Source organism: Symphalangus syndactylus, chromosome 8 (assembly GCF_028878055.3).
Source record: "Symphalangus syndactylus isolate Jambi chromosome 8, NHGRI_mSymSyn1-v2.1_pri, whole genome shotgun sequence".
Lineage (NCBI taxonomy): Eukaryota > Metazoa > Chordata > Mammalia > Primates > Hylobatidae > Symphalangus > Symphalangus syndactylus.
In genome coordinates, this window is record NC_072430.2 from 123,239,964 (window position 1) to 123,254,193 (window position 14,230).

The 14,230-nt window shown below is 47.2% G+C and overlaps 1 protein-coding gene across 1 annotated transcript in view; it reads left to right on the top strand.

The window, feature by feature from the left end:
• The first annotated feature begins 2,334 nt into the window (after window positions 1-2,334).
• PLCD4 (phospholipase C delta 4) overlaps window positions 2,335-14,230 on the top strand; it is a 32,214-nt gene continuing 20,318 nt past the window's right edge. Inside the window, exons 1-3 of the mRNA XM_063645097.1 lie at window positions 2,335-3,707; window positions 11,829-11,883; window positions 12,026-12,184. Coding sequence (XP_063501167.1) covers window positions 11,862-11,883; window positions 12,026-12,184 — 181 coding nt within the window. The 5' untranslated portion in view covers window positions 2,335-3,707; window positions 11,829-11,861. The remainder of the gene's footprint in view (window positions 3,708-11,828; window positions 11,884-12,025; window positions 12,185-14,230) is intronic.

The following is a 14,230-nucleotide window of genomic DNA, read 5'->3' on the forward strand; positions in this document are numbered from 1 at the left end:
TTTTCTGAAAGTTTTCTTGGTGTAAAATACTATTTGTATTTTTTATTCTACTTTCCATCATCTTGTTCTCTGGGTTTTTTAATACCACCTTGTTGCCCACTCCCCACGCCCACTTAAAGAATTGAATAGCAGAACTGGGACTCTGCTTTTAAATTTTGTTAGAATGGCGGAGTGGCTATATATATATGTATATTCTCTGGTCTTTTGAAGTTATATATCCTGGCTTTTAATTCTACAGGTGGTTTCATATTGATTTTTTTTTTTTTTTTTTTTGAGACACAATCTCGCTCTGTCACCCGCCCAGGCTGGAGTGCAATGGCACCGTCTCAGCTCACTGCAACCTCTGCCTCCCAGGTTCAAACAATGCTCCTGCCTCAGCCTCCTGAGTCGCTGGGATTACAGGCATGTACCACCATGCTTGGCTAATTTTAGTATTTTTAGTAGAGACCGGGTTTCACCGTGTTGACCAGGCACCAGGCTGGTCTCGAACTCCTCACTTCAAGTGATCCACCTGCCTCGGCCTCCTGAAGTGCTGGGATTACAGGCATGAGCCACCGCACCCAGTCCTTTTTTTTTTTTTTTGAGACAGAGTCTTGCTCTGTCACCCAGGCTGGAGTGCAGTGTTGCGATCTTGGCTCACTGCAACCTCTGCCTCCCGGGTTCAAGCAATTCTCCTGCCTCAGCCTCCTCCTGAGTAGCTGGGATTACTGGCACATGCCACCATGCCTGGCTAATTTTTATATTTTAGTTGAGATCGGGTTTCATGTTGGTCAGGCTGGTCTCAAACTCCTGACCTCGTCATCTGCCCACCTCGGCCTCCCAAAGTTCTGGGATTACAGGCGTGAACCACCGTGCCCAGCCCTAATTTTTTTTTTTAAGAGACAGAGTCTTGCTGTGTTGCCCTGGCTGGTCTGAAACTTCTGGACTCAAGCAGTCCTCCCACCTCGGCCTCCCAAAGTGCTGGAATTACAGGTGTGAGCCACTGTGCCTGGCCTTATATTGATGATTTTTAAATGGAATTTACTGTTTTGAGTTGCGTTTTTGATCAGGAAGGAGTTGGGCTTTATGTCAGAAGTTTGAGTAGTTTGGTTGGATAGTCTGGGGAACTGATCTCGGACTTTCCAGCCTGAGTGTCCTGACAAGCGGAGACATTTAATTGGGTGGCATCTGCTCTGGATGTCAGGAAGAACGTCTAGGCAGGCCTGGGTGGCAGGGCGAGAGTACCATGTTTAGGTCTTCTTTACCAGCTGCTGCTTCATTTCAGTTTAGGGCTTCTAGGCTTTTCCTGGGCATGGTTCCCAGAAAGTCCCTCTGCTGCTACTGCCCTGATCAGGTTTCTGGATCTGTTAATAATAGACAACAGTGGGAGAACGGCCAGCCAGGATCATGGTGGAAATAGGAATAACCATACCAGATGGACATTTACTGTGCCCGGGAGGCCCTGTCTGTCTGCTCCCTCCCTCTGTTTCATGAGAGTCCTGCAGTGGGCATGCCTTAGCACTCTGGAACCATACTAACCTTGTGAAAGTCTCCAAGTTCCTGCCCCAAAAATCAGAACATATGGGCTGAAGAATACTGTTGTGTTCATGAGAACATTGAAACAGAATATTTGAGATCTAGACTCTCCCAGAAAATCCACTATGAGTGATAACACCCCTCACAGATCACCCAAGAGGGAAGGAGGTTGGGCAGCATTAAATTGATGCAAATAGTGACTCAGAAAGATGGTATATAATCTGGGGGTGTAGAAGAGGAGTGTGGACTGTGAAGGTGAGGCTTGGAAAAATAAACTGGCCATGTTGGGGAAGTAGAAATGGGAGAGCAAGACAAGCATGTAAAACAGGGCCTCTATTAAGTGAAATCTGAAATCAGCACAGTTTAAACTACGATGCCCCCCAGTCTTCCTGTTCCCCATGAATGGCCTCCCTCTTAATGCGTCCCCTTACTTCATACTACTACTCTTCTATCAAAACCTGCTCTCAGTAAAGAATATAGACAACCCAACCTAGGTATAAATTATTTAAAATCTACTTTGACCTTAGGATTGAATTTTTTAAAATATTATTTATAATCGGCTGGGTGCAGTGGCTTACGCCTGTAATCCTAGCACTTTGGGAGGCCGAGGCAGGTGGATTGCCTGAGCTCAGGAGCTCAAGACCAGCCTGGGCAACACGGTGAAACCCCGTCTCTACTAAAATACAAAAAAAAGGTAGCTGGGGGTGGTAGCATGCGCCTGTAATCCCAGCTACTCAGGAGGCTGAGACAGGAGAATTGCTTGAACCCGGGAGGTGGAGGTTGCAGTAAGCCAAGATCACACCATTGCACTCCAGCCTGGGCAACAGCAAGACTCTTATCTCAAAAAAAAAAAAAATATATATATATATATGTATATGTATATTTAAAATCATTAAGCCTTCAAAAATTAACACAGATATATGATATTTTAAATGAGACCTAAAAAAATAAATTTAAAAACACATATAGAAAAGTATATCAAGAGAATATATAGCTTAATAAATTATGAAGTGAAGACCCTTGTTAGCACTTAGAACTAGAAATAGAGTTTAGCTAGCTATGCCAGAAGCCCCCTCTGCATCCCATCTCACCACAATTCCTCCCCCTCCCAACAGTAACCACTATCCTGACTTTTATAGTAATCACTTAGGAGGATTTTATTTTAATGGGACTAAAAAATGTAGCTATAATCACTAATGGTAAAATATTAGGCAGTTGAGGGATGCTTGTGGAAACCATGATAGTCAGCCAGACGTCAGCACACTCAAAATTACACCATTTCACACAGTTCCCCTCTGAGCCTATGCTTCATCTCTGCACACATCTTTATAAACATGCATGTATGTCCTGAAGGTGCTACCTCCATTCTGAGGGCTATGACTTATAACCCAGAGGTACTGAACAAATGCTTGTAGGAGGAATGAATGGATGTTAAAAAAAAAAAAATGAACTGTTTCACACATTCATCTATGCATTCTTTCAATATTTAATGAGTGCCTAAAATATACATAGATTCTAACCTATCTGTCCCTCTACATTCTATCATCATTCCTGTTCTCCCCTTCTCCTCATCTTCCTCTTTTCCCATCTTATTTCTTTCTTTTCCTGTGGGACAGAGCTACAGTGAGTGCCCTGCAGGCAGGATTCAGAGATACAGGAGCAGGCCAGTGGAAACAGACACTATGGAAAGGAGCCAGATTAAATAAGGGCAAAGACAGCCGTATTACATGCAGGAACCAGAAGGAAAACCAGTGATTCACGGAGCACTGCAACTGAGGACACTCCCTTCACTTTGAGAGCTACTGCGGGATTGGGGTCAATGAGGGCTGGCATCAAGATGAAGGGCAGCCAGGCTCCTCCTCCCTGGAGATGTGGTGCCCTTAATCCTTCTCTCCCCACCCAACCCCCACTACTCCCTCACATTGACCAGTGTCCTGGGCCTTTAAGAGTTGGATGGGCTGGACTGGAGAGAGCTCACACCTCTCCCCTTCTTACTGCTTCCCTCCGGCTATAACTCGCCAGTCACAGCAGCCAGCTGCTGTAGAAGAGAGGAGGAAACAAGCCAGTGCAAGGGGAGCAAAAGAGAAAAGGAGCCAGGCTGGGCTTCCTGATCCCACAGCATCGCAGAGCTCGGGAGGCACAGCTCACAGACACAGGAAACACAGGACTGCTATTCTGCTCTCCTGCCCACGGTAAGGGTCTGGAAGCTCTGACTAGCCTCTGCTCTAAGCTCTGTCTTTCCTGAGTCCCTACCTCTGCCCTCTAGATGCTTATCCACCCTGGTTAAATTGTACCCTAGACTCCTTTCCTCATCCCAACAGCTCTACAGGGCTCCCACCTCCTGGTTCTCTCTAGCTTATCCTCCTTGATCCTTACAGCTTTCCTCCTGGCTGTGTCAGTCGCCCGTTATATGAAGTACCTCTTAGCTTATGCAGGGCCAGAAGTGCCAACCCTAGCCACTCCTGAGGCGAGCCCCACCCCCAATAAGGGAAGCAAAAAGTGGAGTAGCTAAGCTTTAGCATAGATTCATTAACAGTTTGTTGAGGGTTGCAAAATAGGGGTTGGACAAGAATCATGGGGAATCAGAGATCCCTGGTAATAGAGAGAGTTATGAAAGTCCCTTAGTTCTTTGCCTATTCCATGGGCCAGAGCAGTTTCTTAGTGCACTAGAGTGCTATGTTGGTAAGAAAACCTACTTCTAGTTCTGCCTGTGCCATTAACTAGCTACAGGACCTGGAGCCACAACTTCCAGATCTGTGATATGAGAGAGGTTAAGGTTTCCCAGACTTGCCTGTGTACCAAGTGTACTTGTTAAAAATAAATATATTATTGAGCCCCACCCTGGGTAACTCTGATCTGGTAGATTTTTGAGTAGGGCTAAGGATCTCAATTTTAAGACATTCTAGAGGCTACTGATGTAGCTGGGAATGTCTGGATTAGATGCGTTATAAAAGAACTGGCCAGGTGCAGTGGCTCACGCCTGTAATCCCAGCACTTTGGGAGGCCAAGGCGAGTGGATCACGAGGTCAGGAGATCGAGACCATCCTCACTAACATGGTGAAACCCCGTCTCTACTGAAAATACAAAAAATTAGCCGGGCAAGGTGGCGGGCGCCTGTAGTCCCAGCTACTCGGGAGGCTGAGGCAGAAGAATAGTGTGAACCCTGGGGGGCGGAGCCTGCAGTGAGCTGAGATCACTGCACTCCAGCCTGGGCGACAGCGAGACTCTGTCTCAAAAAAAAAAAAAGAACCTTCAAGCTCCAACATTCTGTGACCTGTGACCAGAGCCATTTTGTCCTCTATATGAACCAGGTTAGGCATAATCCTTCTCAGAAGCAAGGGAGTAGACAAAATGATTCTCTTCTTTCTTGCCCCTCAGAGAGACTTGAGACACCCTGAATCCCACTATAATCTCCTTGGTGTCATTGGTAATTCTGCCAAAGTCCATCTCTAGGTGACATGAAGTCTCTTAGAAATTGAGCACCAAATCGTGCTCTGCAGCTCTGGGCTACTTCCCATCTCATTTTGTGTCTCTATTTTCGTATCTGTATTAGAGAGGTAATTACTATATCATTGAAGATCTCCATATATGTGTCTATGAGTTAATATTTAAGACCGACCTTTCTTATTCTGAGACATCATCCTCTGTGTTTTTCCCAGTGCCCTCACTCCCAAACCCTTTGTTCCTTCTCTTCTCATTGCACCTGTATCAGCTGTGGGCATCCTTCCCATTCTACCATGAGACACCAGAGGAAACAGCAAGACCTAGAATACCTAGGTTCTAACTCACATTGTCTGGGCAGTTTGTTTGGTCAATCTCCTAGGATACAGAGAAAAGTGAGGCTGAGCAGAGGGACACGCATGCTACTGAGTTCTGAACCCAAGTGTCCTCCCTTCTGGACCACAGTCTCAAAATTCTCAAAGGAGATGAGAATCAGAGCCACTGCGAATTAGTGGAGTCAAAAGAAGGAACCAACTGGAAGAGGTGATGGGGATAAGGGATGAGGAGAAGGAAGAGAAGAGGAGAGACTTGACCTAGGTGAGCAAACAGGAAGACAGAGAGAGGATTAAGAGAGAGAGAGAGGTGGGGATGAGGCTGGGCATGATGGCTCACGCCTGTAATCCCAGCACTTTGGGAAACCCAGGTAGGAGGATTGCTTGAGGCCAGGAGTTTAAAACTAGGGCTACACAGGGAGACCCCATCTCCATACAAAACAAAAAATAATTTTAAAAAATTATTTTTATAGTGAACTGGGAAGAAAGGAAAAGGACCAGGTCAGGCATGGGATGGGGAAAGGAAAGAAAATGAGATGAAAGAGGCTGGGCACAGTGGCTCACCCCTGTAACCCCAGCACTTAGGGAGGCTGAGGCGGGTGGATCATCTGAGGTCAGGAGTTCGAGACCAGCCTGGCCAACATAGTGAAACCCCATCTCTACTAAAATAAAAAAAATTAGCCAGGCGTGGTGGCACATGCCTGTAATCCCAGCTACTTGGGAGGCTGAGGCAGGAGAATCACTGGAACCCATGGGGTGGAGGTTGCAGTGAGCCAATATCATGCCACTGCACTCCAGCCTGGGCGACAGAGTGATATTCCATCTCAAAAAAAATAAATAAATAGAAATAAAGAAAGAAAATGAGACCAAAGAAAAGCAAGACTATTCAGAGTACAGAGGAAACAGAAAGTGATGGAGAGGAGAGACAAAATATCTATGTCCCTTATTGATTCCTAGCCTTGCTTCAACCTGTTTTCTAGAGAAGGCCCTTTCTAAGAGCAGTGTCATTGTGAGATCCTTGAGCTGGTTGTATGGAGACCTGGATTCTTTTTTTTTTCCTCCCACCCAAGACGGAGTTTCGCTTTTGTTGCCCAGGCTGGAGTGCAATGGTGCCATCTCGGCTCACTGCAGCCTCCTCCTCCTGGGTTCAAGCAATTCTCCTGCCTCAGCCTCCCAAGTAGCGGGGATTATAGGTGTGCACCACTACTCCCCGGTAATTTTTGTATTTTTAGTAGAGACAGGGTTTCACCGTGTTGGTCAGGCTGGTCTCGAACTCCTGACCTTACATGATCTGCCCACCTCATCCCCCCAAAGTGCTGGGGTTACAGATGTGAGCTACCGTGCCCGGCCAGGGACCGTGGCTCTAATTCCAGTTCTGTCACTCATTAAATGACTCTGGCACTAATTCTTTTTACGTCACCTAACCTTTCTAGTCCTCGGGCTCCTTTTCTGTAAAATGAAGTCCAGCTCTGACCTTCTATGGCTCCCTGATTTGAAACTGGCCCTCTTATGACCACATGTCAGTCATGTGAATACAGTTTTAAAATAGTGATTCATGAATGGGAGAAGGATTGGAAGAACAAGGCCAAGCTTTGGGTTTAGAAGAATTGGACAAAGGAGGGAAAAATAATTTTCTAAGGCAGGTTTGAGAGGAGGGAGTCTCCAAAGTAAGGGTGTTCAGGCACTTGGGCTCTGTTCTCAGGCTTCCTTTGTTTCAAGACATCATTGTGAGGCTCCTGGACACAGGCATAAGGGAAGGTAATGCAATCTTCTTGCAGTCCTGAAGTTCACCGCATGCTAGCGTCCCTATGTCCCAGAGGTGAGAGCTAAAATTCAGATAGGAGATAAGCCAGGATGTTGGCAAAAGAGGTTAGACTTCAGCCCCAGGCCAATTCACTCTCATAGAGTCTGAGGACCTAAGAAATTTTTGTTGTTGTTGTTGTTTTTGAGACAGAGTCTCACTCCGTCGCCCAGGCTGGAGTGTAGTGGTGCAATCTCGGCTCACTGCAACCTCTGCCTCCTGGGTTCAAGTGATTCTCCTGCCTCAGCCTCATGAGTAGCTGGGATTACAGGTGTGCACCACCACAGCCAGTTACTTTTTGTATTTTTAGTAGAGACGGGGTTTCACTATGTTGGCGAGGCTGGTCTCAAACTCCTGACCTCAAGTGATCCACCTGCCTCAGCCTCTCAAAGTGCTGAGATTACAGGCGTGAGCCACCACACCCTGCTAGACCTAAGAAATTTAAGAGAGGTCTGTTACTTTCTTTTCTTTTTTTTTTTTTTTTTGAGACGGAGTCTAGCTCTGTCACCAGGCTAGAGTGCAGTGGCGTGATCTTGGCTCATTGCAACCTCTGCCTCTTAGGTTCAAGCGATCCTCCTGCCTCAGCCTCCCTAGTAGCCACCATGCCCAGCTAATTTTTGTATTTTTAGTAGAGACAGGGTTTCACCATGTTGTCCAGGATGGTCTCGATTTCTTGACCTTGTGATCCACCCGCCTCGGCCTCCCAAAGTGCTGGGATTACAGGCATGAGCCACTGCCTCCGGCCAGGTCTGTTACTTTCTACTTCAGTCTTCACATAGCTTCTGTAAGCCTCAGATTCCAAACTGCGTCCCCACTCAGAAAAGCAGAGATGATTTTCTGGCTCTCAGGAAACACTTTGGGTCCCTTCGTCCAACCAGAGGTTTCTTCTGGTCTCCTTCAGGCACACACATTCAGCCTAAGCCAGCAAAATCTTTTCTTCCTGAAATTGTTTCCTGACAGACTTCTTCTCAACCTTCCCCTCTCACTCTGGATACCTATACATTACTACCCACTTAGAGAGGCTTCTCTAGGCAGGGCACAGTGGCTCAAGCCTGTAACAGCACTTGGAGAGGCCAAGGTGGGCGGATCACCTGAGATCAGGAGTTGGAGACCAGCCTGGCCAACACGGCAAAACTCTGTCTCTACTCAAAATACAAAAATTAGCCAGGCGTGGTGGCTCACACCTGTAATCCCAGCTACTCAGGAGGCTGAGGCAGGAGAATTGCTTGAACCTTGGAGGCAGAGGTTGCAGTGAGCTGAGATGGTGCCATCGCACTCCAGCCTGGCGACAGAGCAAGACTCCGTCGCAAAAACAACAAAAAAGAAAGTCTTCTCAAGGTCTTGTATTCAGGGAAGCTGTATTTTCAGTGACCCCCCACATTCTCCCTGAAGGCTAGGTCACTACTAGGTGACTTTATTTTTTATTTTTTTTGAGACGGAGTCTTGCTCTGTCGCCCAGGCTGGAGTGCAGTGGCGCAATCGCGGCTCACTGCAAGCTCCGCCTCCCAGGTTCACGCTGTTCTCCTACCTCAGCCTCTGTAGTATGGGACTACAGGCGCCCGCCACCACGCCCGGCTAATTTTTTTGTATTTTTAGTAGAGACGGGATTTCACGGTGGTCTCGATCTCCTGACCTCGTGATCCTCTTCGGCCTCCCAAAGTGCTGAGATTACAAGCATGAGCCACCGTGCCTGGCCTACTAGGTGACTTTATAGGGTCTTACCACAAAAGAGACATAGGGCACTAATAGGCTGTGTGACCTTAGGCAAGTCACATCACATTTCTGGACTTCTGCTTTTTCATCTGTAAAATATAGGGAGTTGAACTAACTGCATGATGTTTTAATGAAACACTAACTGAATGATTGCTCTACAAATTTTTAAAGTTCTTTTAAGATGTGCACTACTGTCAAAATTTTAAACTTTTAAATTAAGGAACATGGCTGGGTGAGGTGGCTCATGCCTGTAATCCCAGCACTTTGGGAGGTCGAGGCGGGCGGATCACCTGAGGTCAGGTGTTTGAGACCAGCCTGGCCAACATAGTGAAACCCCGTCTCTATTAAAAATACAAAAAATTAGCTGGGCGTAGTGATGGGTGCCTGTAATCCCAGCAACTTGGGAGGCTGAGGCAGGACAGTCACTTGAACCCGGGAGGTAGAGGTTGTAGTGAGCCGAGATTGTGCCATTGCACTCCAGCCTGGGTAATAAGAGCAAAACTCCATCTCAAAAAAAAAAAAAAAAAAAAAAAAAGCACATAACATTTTTCAGGTAGAGATACCCTTTAAAAAAAAGAAACACACAACATATTTCTATTCAAATGTAGGTTCTTTGCTTACAGAAAAGCATAGAGCTTTATGTTTTATGAGATTTGTCAGTTTCAGCATGACCTGGTCAAGAATTTTGTTTTTTTATTTTTGCTTTTTGAGACAGTCTTGCTCTGTCACCCAGGCTGGAGCTCAGTGGTGTAATCTCAGCTTACTGCAGCCTCAACCTCCTGGGCTCAAGTGAGCCTCCCTCCTCAGCCTCCCAAGTAGCTGGGACCACAGGTGTACACCACCACACTCAGCTAATTTAAAAAAATTCTTTGTAGAGATGGAGGTCTCACTATGTTGCTCACATTGGTCTCGAACTCCTGGGCCTAAGCAATCCTCCCTCTTCAACCTCTCAAAGTGCTGGGATTACAGCCTGAGCCACTGTGCCCAGCCAAGAATTGAGTATTTCTATAGGGGCATAGCTAGAATCAGTGTGGCCACATATAAAATTTTCTTGTCCTTTTCAAGGGAAGTTTGTTGTCAGCTACTAGGACAACTTAACCAGGTCCTATATTTCACAGCATATATCTTTTCTTCTTCTTCTTTTTTTTTCTTTTTGAGATGGAGTCTTGCTCTCGCTCTGTTGCCCAGGCTGGAGTGCAGTGGCGCTATCTCGGCTCACTGCAAGCTCCGCCTCCTGGGTTCATGCCATTCTCCTGCCTCAGCCTCCCGAGTAGCTGGGACTACAGGTGCCCGCCACCACACCCGGCTAATTTTTTGTATATATATATATATATATATTTTTTTTTTTTTTAGACGGTGTCTCGCACTGTCGCCCAGGCTGGAGTGCAATGGCATAATCTCAGCTCACTGCAACCTCTGCCTCCCAGGTTCACACGATTCTCCTGCCTCAGCCTCCTGAGTAGCTGGAATTACAGGCGCACACCACCACACCCCGCTAATTTTTTGTATTTTTAGTAGAGACAGGGTTTCACTATGTTGGCCAGGCTGGTCTTGAACTTCTGAACTCGTGATCCACCCGCCTTGGCCTCCCAAAATGCTGGGATTACAGGCTTGAGCCACCGTGCCCAGCCTTTTGTATTTTTTTAGTAGAGACGGGGTTTCACTGTTTTAGCCAGGATGGTCTCAATCTCCTGACCTTGTGATCCACCTGCCTCGGCCTCCCAAAGTGCTGAGATTATAGGCGTGAGCCACCACACCCAGCCTTTTTCCTCTTTTTATTGAGACAGAGTCTCACTGTGTCACCCAGGCTGGAGTGCATGGCATGATCTTGGCTCACTGCCAACTTCTGCCACCCAGGTTCATGCGATTCTCCTGCCTCAGCCTCCCAAGTAGCTGGGATTACAGGTGCCTGCCACCATGCCCAGCTAATTCTTTTGTATTTCTAGTAGAGACGGGGTTTTGCCATGTTGGCCAGGCAGGTCTCAAACTCCTGACCTCTGGTGATCCACCAGCCTCGGCCTCCCAAATTGCTGGGATTACAGGTGTGAGCCACCGCACCCGGCCAACAGCATATATCTTAAAAGAGGTACCCTTTTTTGGTAGGTAGAGAAAATTTGAAAATGTAGTTCTGAGACTTGTGTAACTTATTTGGTCCATTAAAACTGTGAGAATAACTGTAAAGGAAAAGTATAAAATATGCTTTACCATGTGAAGGTAGAAGAAGACAACTAAGTATTGTCGAAGAGAAAAAAGAAAGTCTGGCCGGGTGCAGTGGCTCACGCCTGTAATCCCAGCTCTTTGGGAGGCCGAGGTGGGCGGATCACGAGGTCAGTAGATCGAGACCATCCTGGCTAACACAGTGAAAACCCATCTCTACTAAAAATACAAAAAATTAGCCTGGTGTGGTGGCACATGCCTGTAGTCCCAGCTACTCGGGAGGCTGAGGCAGGAGAATCGCTTGAACTGGGAGTTGCAGTTGCAGCTGAGATCACACCACTGCACTCCAGCCTGGGTGACAGAGCGACACTCCGTATCAAAAAAAAAAAAAAGAAAGAAAAAGAAAGTCTGTGCTAGCCCCTTAGGAGCTGGACAGTCTGTGTGGGAGCATAGATAGAGAGGACTCCCAGAATAGGGAAGCTGAAAGGATTCCACCTAGAAATGAGAAGGCTAGGGTGTGAAGAGATTCTAGTTTCTGAAAGGGAAATCCAGCAAGATGTTAGTTCCTAATAATGAGAGGGTGGGGAGTGAGCAAAATGTGGCACTAGTAGACTGTGGGTTATTGGGTAGGAAGGGGGTGCTTGGCGGAATCTTTGGTTTAGCCTTCTCTGAAGATAGCCGTGGGAAATAGCGGAGGCTCTGGGATCAGACATATCTTGGTTTAAATTCTGATCCTTCCGTGATTTGAGGCAGATTTCTAAACCTATCTAAAGTGTCAGAGTCACTAAACTCAAAATTAGAAGCAAAAATCAGCTGCAGACTAACTTCAAGATTCACCTAGAGCCCTTTGCTCTTCATTGCTCCTTTAGGTGATCTGGTGCCAGCTGGTGGAACAGTGGGTGATGGCGTCCCTGCTGCAAGACCGTGAGTGCCGGGGCCCCTGCAGGGGAAGAGGCCTTAGTGTGCAGCTCAGGGAAGGGAAGGAGGCTGGACCCTTGTTCCAGAGCTCTCCTTGGGCCTGCTACCCTCTCTGCTGGCTACCTAATCCCTGCTTTTCCTGACCTAGAGCTGACCACTGATCAGGACTTGCTGCTGATGCAGGAAGGCATGCCGATGCGCAAGGTGAGGTCCAAAAGCTGGAAGAAGCTAAGATACTTCAGACTTCAGAATGACGGCATGACAGTCTGGCATGCACGGCAGGCCAGGGGCAGTGCCAAGCCCAGCTGTGAGTGATCTGGATAGCGGGGGGTGGATACATGGGTGGATAGAGGCCTGAGGAGCCTGGCAGGGGAGGGACCAAAGTCCTACGATAGTGTGTGCTTGTGCTGTCCTAATTGTGGCTATATCTGAGCCTGTAAAAGGAGATCATAACAGTACTTGCCTCATAAGGCTGTTATGAGGATTAAATTAGTTATTGTATATAAAAGGCTTAGAAGAGTCCTGGAACATAGTAAGATGTAATAAATCATTGGTTGCATCTTGTTATTATAATAAGACCATGATCTTAGGCATCAGCCTGCCTGAATTAAAGCCCTGGCTCTGCCACTTTCTAACTGAGCAGCTGTGGAAAATCAAGTAGTTAAGCTATGGCTGGGCATGGTGGCTCAATGCCTGTAATCCCAGCAATTTGGGAGGTTGAGGCAGGAGAATTGCTTGAGACCAGAAGTTCAAGACCAGCCTGGACAACATAGGGAGATCCTGTCTCTATAAAAAACAAAAATAAAAAATTAGCTGGGTGTGGTGCTGTACGCCTGTGGTCTCAGCTATTTGGGAGGCTAAGATGGGGGCATCACTTGAGCCCAGGAGGTTGAGACTGCAGTGAGCTTTGATCACACCACTGCACTCTGCCTGGGTGAGTGAGACCCTGTCTCTAAAAAAATATATATATACATACATACATACATACCTACATCAAGCTTCAGTTTCCTCATCATAAAATAGGGATTAAACAGTACCTGCTTAGTAGGTTACAAGGACTCAATGAGTTAACATGTAAAATACTTAGCATGGGATGTAAAACCAGAATGCGTTTAATAAATGTTAGCCATTATGATAAATATATATATATATATTTTGAGACGGAGTCTCGCTCTGTTGCCCAGGCTGGAGTGCAGTGGCGTGATCTCAGCTCACTGCAAGTTCCGCCTCCTGGGTTCACGCCATTCTCTTGCCTCAGCCTTCTGAGTAGCTGGGACTATAGGCACCCGCCACCACGCCTGGCTAATTTTTTCACATTTTTAGTAGAGGCGGGGTTTCACCGTGTTAGCCAAGATGGTCTCGATCTCCTGACCCCGTGATCCGCCTGCCTCGGCCTCCCAAAGTGCTGGGATTACAGGCGTGAGCCACTGCACCCGGCCTATGATAAATTTTTTTTTTTTTTTTTTTTTTTTTTTGAGACGGAGTCTCGCTCTGTCGCCCAGGCTGGAGTGCAATGGCGCGATCTCGGCTCACTGCAAGCTCCGCCTCCTGAGTTCACGCCATTCTCCTGCCTCAGCCTCTCCAAGTAGCTGGGACTACAGGCGCCCGCCACCACGCCCGGCTAATTTTTTTGTATTTTTAGTAGAGACAGGGTTTCACCGTAGTCTCGATCTCCTGACCTTGTGATCCGCCCTCCTCGGCCTCCCGAAGTGCTGGGATTACAAGCGTGAGCCACCGCGCCCGGCCGGATAAATATTTTTAAATACAAAAAATGCGGCTGGGTGTGGTGGATCATGCCTGTAATCCCAGCACTTTGGGAGGCTGAGGTGGGCAGATCACTTGAGGTCAGGAGTTTGAGACCAGCCTGGCCAACATGGTGAAACCCCACCTCTACTAAAAATACAAAAATTAGCCGGGCTTAGTGGCACGCACCTGTAGTCCCAGCTGCTCAGAAGGCTGAGGCAGGAGAATCGCTTGAACCCAGAAGGCAGAGGTTACAGTGAGCCGAGATTGTGCCATTGCACTCCAGCCTGGGTGACAAGAGCAAAACTCGGTCTCAAAAAACAAAATAAAACAAAAAAAAATCATAACAGTGTGCACTTACTGGCCAAACTCTTTATGATAACAAGGCATAATTTGATCACAGGACACATCTAGAGAGTCTGTTTTAGAGACAAATTGCTCACAATCCGTACTGCCCCCAGCTGAGGTAAGAGGGTGAAATAATTTCTCTGGTTCCCTCGTAGACATCTGGAAAGAGGAAGCCCTCAAACCTGGAATGGGGGCCAGGTGCGGTGGCTCACGCCTGTAATCCCAGCACTTTGGGAGGCCTAGGTGGGTGGATCACGAGGTC